At 34.3% G+C, this 6239-nt stretch overlaps 1 protein-coding gene across 1 annotated transcript; it reads right to left on the bottom strand.

Moving 5' to 3' along the window:
• Window positions 1-4327: 4327 nt before the first annotated feature.
• Window positions 4328-5809, bottom strand: LOC131029503 (geranylfarnesyl diphosphate synthase, chloroplastic-like). The gene has a single exon (XM_057960009.2). It carries the CDS (start codon window positions 5677-5679, stop codon window positions 4636-4638), a length of 1044 nt encoding a protein of 347 aa, XP_057815992.2. The 5' UTR covers window positions 5680-5809; the 3' UTR covers window positions 4328-4635.
• Window positions 5810-6239: the final 430 nt, after the last annotated feature.

The following is a 6239-nucleotide window of genomic DNA, read 5'->3' as shown; positions in this document are numbered from 1 at the left end:
CATTGTAGAAGAAACCTTAAATTTCATAATTGACTTAGGAATAGTGATAGTTTTCTAAAATTCAAGACATGAGACATCTAAATCATTTGTTTACTTGTATTAAAACATAATAATGTACAACACATCATATTATTCATTAACATTAGTTCTAAAATTAATTACACTCTTCCTTCACGTTCAATTTTCTCACTTAACATTAATTTTTCAAGTTAAATTTATGAAATTGCCAATTAAATTAATATAATTCATTTATGTTAAATTATATATGCTATTAAATTACACTAAATTAATGTTACATTTATTTTCCCATACAAATTATTAAATAAGAAAAGCTCATCCTTAAAGTAACATTTCTCATTTTCAAGATTTTCCCCTCCTCCCCAAAAAACCCATTTCTCTTTTAAGTTGATTAAGGATTGAAATTACTTTAAGCAAAACAGGGTCAACGGAAGGAGTCCCCGCAGTGTGGCCGCCCACCATATGCCCGTGGAGCCCGTCTTTGCGAGCTCCTAGACTACTTTATGAGTTTGTGTCACTCTAATTTGTGACTAATTAAATTTCGAGGCTTTTCATGTTGCGGTCTTGTGGGGGTTTTCAAAGTCTATTTTGAAGAAGTAAACAAACACATTATATGATTAATTAAATATTCTTTCCCCGTAATAGTGATTTTTTTTTTTATATAATTAAATTTTCTTTTTGGATAATTTTAGTTTGAATATTTCAGTGGGTGAATAATAGCGGATTTTGGATTCGGCCCACTGGTTTATAATTTTTTTGTGTAACTTGTTGATCATTCATAATTTTTTAATTTTAATTTTAGAGTTTAAAAGCTTAAGCTTAAACTATGCTACAAAATTTATAAGGCCACCTTGCTTTAAAATATTCTCCAAAAAGTTTCAACAACACCTACTAATTTTTTTAGGAAGCCCTTATCCATGGGATCCCACCTTAGTAATTGATTCACGAGCTCTCTCTCTCTCTCTCTCTCTCTCTCTCTCTTCAATTTTTTAATTTTATTTTCTTATGAAGGGTCTTATATCAAACACATTTGTGCATCTATGATAGGAGTTGTATTCCCATATAACTTATCTATGTATTCTTTGCTGATACTATCCTTCCTAAAAAATATCAACAAAGTGTTTACTTTCTATTTTCAAATTGGAGATTTCTAAGAGAATTAAAAAATGCTACCAATCTTGTATATCAACAAAGTGTTTACTTTCTATTTTCAAATTGGAGATTTGTAAGAGAATTAAAAAATGCTACCACTCTTGTGACCCATTCTTTTGGAATGAATATTAGCAGGACAAGCATCAAGACCAATCATATACTTATACTTATTAATACCATTGTGTTGTAAACACACTAAATAACGCCTAGGCTCATTCTAATAGGAGTATTTTAGACATCACTAACAATTATTAGAAAATTAAATTCATTTATTTTCTCTTGAGCTTCCATTTTTTTTTCTCATTAACTTCAGAAAAATAATTTTCCTACTATGAGAATTCACCAATAGGATCCTTAACTTCAACCTCTAAATCTCAATGTAGCTCTACTTTTAATTCTACCTCAAACTTCATTTCATATAAATACCTTGGTATTTGTGTATCAATTCCCAAGGTTCTTTGCATGAGAAGCAAAAATTCTTCTTTTAAGCTCATTCTAACAACATCTTTTTTGACAAGGGAGCTATTCTTCTACTCATGAGTAGAAGAGGGAACTTACTATTGTAATGTTCTGAGCCAAAATAGTAATACAAATCTAATTTGTAACCTTCAACAACCACTTATTAGTTGAATAAAAACTCTATATACCCCTATTATTTGGTCAAATCTTAGATAAATCATATTTAGATTACTATCAATACATCGATAGTTTCATTACACTCTAATCAAGAACATAAACATAACACTCAATCTTCTTATTATAATGAAAAAAATACATATTTAATTTTCACTCTCTTTCATATCACAATAATGATTATGTCACATTCAAATAATTTTTCAATAGTAGCTATTCATACAAACAACACGGGTTAATAAAATCAAGATAATATGGTTGGAGTTTCCATTTAATGAAACTCAAATGTGAACTTTGTATGAGATCATCCTCCAAAATCACCAAGGTTTTCATTCTAGGATTCCCACACTTGAACACAAGTGATCAAGTGAATTGTTAAAAGGAATTTGGTGGTGCAGACAATGCCCTTTGAATGGACACATCCACCCCTTTCTATCTATCACAATGTAAATTTGCCACTCTAAATTTGAAGAATTATTATAGGTGGGAAAAAATTACACTTTTGAAAGTTATGGCACCAAAATTAACCATCAATGACATTACAACACGTACTTGTGAATTATGGAGATAATAAAATAAATGTGATAATTTCCAAGGATTAAGTGTTAGAGATACTACAAGACTCATACCATAGGTTGAGGCCTTGGGGGTTGAGGAACAAGTATTTTGGTAAAGGTAAGCCCAAAAGATTGAAAAAAACAAAGGGAGAGCAAAGTGTGAATGAAAAGCATGACATGACAAAGAAGTTTGAAAGTTCAATGAGAATCAAGGAAAGATTCTACTTAGATGGGAAAGTATTCCTGGATGAGGAACTTTGAAAATTTAATGACTAATAAACAAATAGAAGATTGAGCATACCTACAAACTTAAAGATAGCCACACTCAAAATTTATAGTGCTCAATCTACAAAATCATCTCCTAGATTATTCCAATTTCTAAAGGTTTTCTCGTGGTGTAAAAAACATAATGTTAAAAAAATATTAGTTTTCTTTAGAATTAGGGCAATAAGAGTGATTTCTTGTAATCCACACCTCATGGCATCAAATCAATAATGCCAACATGTCTAGGTGGGCTAGTAGATACTAGTAGAGGTATCTCATTTTCTAGGCATCCCAATCACTCTAGGATACACTAGTTTGATGACGTCTATTAAGATCTCTAAGAAAAAAAAAATATGAAACATAGGAGTACTCTTACAATTTATGACATTTATGAATGTTTCATCTAAACCTAAAACTAGGAATTAGATCAATTTATAAGATTTTCTCTTAGTTTCTCTTAAATATTGATGAATTTCTCATATTGGTAGAGAATTCTCGATGTTACAAAACTAGTTAATTTTCTTCAATGCTAGGGTATTGGAAGCATTATCTTATAATTCACACATTGAATTTCCATGAAATAGCACAACAAGAATATTAAATTCACATATATCTAGATGCATATAAAGTGCAAGGCATATTTTTTAGTTACTCTATTCTATCATAATATTAGAGGTACCTCACAAATAGATATTGAAAGGTGAAAAATAATTCATATAAAAAAATCAAAAAAATCATATGGTTCTGAGGATCTATTGTGAAGAAATGGAGTAATATTTCCAAAGTGGAAGTTGTGGGTAATCTTCATGAAATTCTTTCACCATTCATCCATTATTATAAGGGAGGAGTTTGTAAACAAATTTAGACACATAGTTTGTTGTGAATTTTAAATTTGAATGCATCACAATGAGAATAGTTTCAAAGATTATATAAGGCCAAAAGATACAATCTTTTATAGTTTAAAAGCATTCTTCACTAAACAAAAATTATTAGGGAAGGGTATAATTCTTCTTGCAAGTTACATTTTGATAGCAACAATATTAGTGATATAATATCAAATCTCAATAATTACGTGAAAACTAAATGTATTCTTGACATGCTTTCACTTTGCAATGTGAATAATGAGAGCAAATAATTAGACCAAAAGTAGTCAAATTCTATGACTTGATGGTGACACTACTTTAGAAGATATGAAAACAATAAAATTGATAAAATCAACAAACAAGACACAAAAGTCATCGATTTAAAGGCATGTGAAGAAGACATTAAAAATATGTGTGCTAGTAAAGTTTTGCATTATACCAAATAGAAACCTCAAATGCACGGTGCTATCAAAGAATCATATTTTGATCACTATCAACAATGAAAATAATTTTAATCTTGAAGTGAGCATTCAAACCATTTAAAACATTTATAATTACTCTTATTAATTTGAGCAATTTAAAGCCTTGTTATTCACACCCTTCAAACCATTTTACACTTACCTACCTAGTTGTTAGATGATGCATTCTTAACACTTTCTTACATGAATCATATGCTTATACACTAATCCTTAGATAACTATTTATTTTGACCACCGCAAAATTTGCACAAATGTTCCAACAATTGTATGTTATTGGCATCAATGAAATTGCACAATTCATCTAATTATCAAATGTACCAATAGACTACCATTGATCCACTAGATAAATTCTTTACTAGACTTTTAATTAATAATTTCTAATAAACGATAATTAAATTATGAGCCGTAACTCAACCCCCTAGCTGAACATTTCCAAACGCACACCATAATTTTTTTTAAAAGACTTTTTAATTAATAATTTCCAATAAACGGGAATTGAATTATGAGCCGTAACTCAACCCCCTAGCCCAAAATTTCTAAGCAAACACCATAATTTTTTTATATCGAAACGTTTTCTCTCCTTCTAGCAGCAGATAAGAAGACAACAAAATCCAAACGCCACTTCATCAAAATTTCATTCACCACGAAGAACAGAACAAAATCGAAACCCTACCCAGTGATGCTGTCGAAGTTTCTGGAAACAACAAACTGTGCAAAACTAACCAGAGGCAGCGCATGTAAGGGATCAAACTGGGAAATGTAGCGTTGGGCTCTCTGCACAAGTTCAACCACAATCTCCCGACACCTCTCCATCCCGTAGAGCTCAAGATAAGTAGCTTTCCCCACGATTTTGTCTTTCCCAGCTGTTTTACCGAGCTCCTCAGTAGTTCTCCCCTGGTCAAGCATATCATCAACGATCTGATAAGCCAGACCAACAGCACGCCCATAAGCCCTCAGCCTCTGCACCTCCTCATCCGACCCCCCGCCAACGATCCCTCCACTCACCAACGAAATCTCCGCCATGAGCGCCAATTTGTTGAGGTGAATGTACTCCACCAAGGCAGGGTCAATAAAAGGAGTCCCCGCACTGGCCAATTCCATGTATTGGCCCCCCACCATGCCCGTGGAGCCCCCTGCCTTTGCGAGCTCGTAGACTACTTTGAGCGCTCTCTCGGGACGGAGGGCGGCACAGGGGCGGGCGATGTGGTGGAAGGCGAGGGCGCAGAGGGCGTCGCTGGCTCGAATGGCGGCGCCTGGGCCGAAGACGGCGTGGGTGGAGGGGCGGCCGCGGCGCAGAGAGTCGTCGTCCATGCAGGGGAGGTCGTCCAGGATGAGTGAGGCGGCGTAGATCATTTCCAGCGCGCAGGCAACCGGCAGGGCCTCTTCTCGCTGCCCTCCCACCGCCTCGCACGCCGCTATGCACATGAGGGGGCATGATCTCTTGCCACCTCCTCCTATCACAGAGTATCTCATGGCTTCTTCGATCCTGTCATTGCTTAGGGGAATTAGGCTGTGGAGCTCCCTGTTTACGCTTTCGATGAGGGGTTTGCTGTACTCTTTCAGATCGAAGTCTTTGGTAAGTCCAGATCCGGATTTTACTGTGATATTGCGTGGGGACTTGGGTTTTGATTGAGGCACTTGGCAGGTTCGAATGGAGTGAGCTATTGGGGAGGCCCCTGTTTTGGAGAGCATGGGCAACGCTATCCTTGCCATGTTGCGATCTAAGCTTCTTTCCCCTACTCGCACCACCAATTCCTGGTTAAATTCATATCGTCTGTGATTAAATGTCCAGGCCTCTGAGGCTGCCGTATAGGTGGGGGCCTTCAATGTCTTTTTTGAAGAAATAAAAACAAACACGTTTCATTATTAATTAAATATTCTTTCTAGATAATAGGGGATCTTTTCTTTTTTTTTTAATTAATTTTTCTTTCGGATAATTCTAGTTTGAAAATTTCAGTGGGTAGATAATGGCGGATTTTTTATTCAGTCCACCAGCTTATGAGTTTTTATGTCATTTGGGAGTGGTTCATAATTTTTAAGTTTGATCAATTAATTTTTTATTAATTTATATCTATATATTCTATTGAATTGAATATGCAAAATAATAAAATACATGAGAGTCTAAGACCATTAGCTTCCCTAAATGTTAGAGTTCAAAATCTTAAAGCTTAAACTACACTACAAAAAATTTATGGGGTCACCTTGCTTTAAATTATTTCCAAAAAAGTTTCAACAACATCTACTTAATTTTTGTAGGAAACCCTCATCCATGG

This window comes from Cryptomeria japonica, chromosome 11 (genome assembly GCF_030272615.1).
Source record: "Cryptomeria japonica chromosome 11, Sugi_1.0, whole genome shotgun sequence".
NCBI lineage: Eukaryota > Viridiplantae > Streptophyta > Pinopsida > Cupressales > Cupressaceae > Cryptomeria > Cryptomeria japonica.
This window is presented reverse-complemented; position numbering and strand designations above follow the sequence as displayed.

Bases quoted from the DNA above. Each gene is read 5' to 3' on its own strand.
- LOC131029503 (XM_057960009.2), bottom strand. From the start codon at position 5,679: ATGGCAAGGATAGCGTTGCCCATGCTCTCCAAAACAGGGGCCTCCCCA.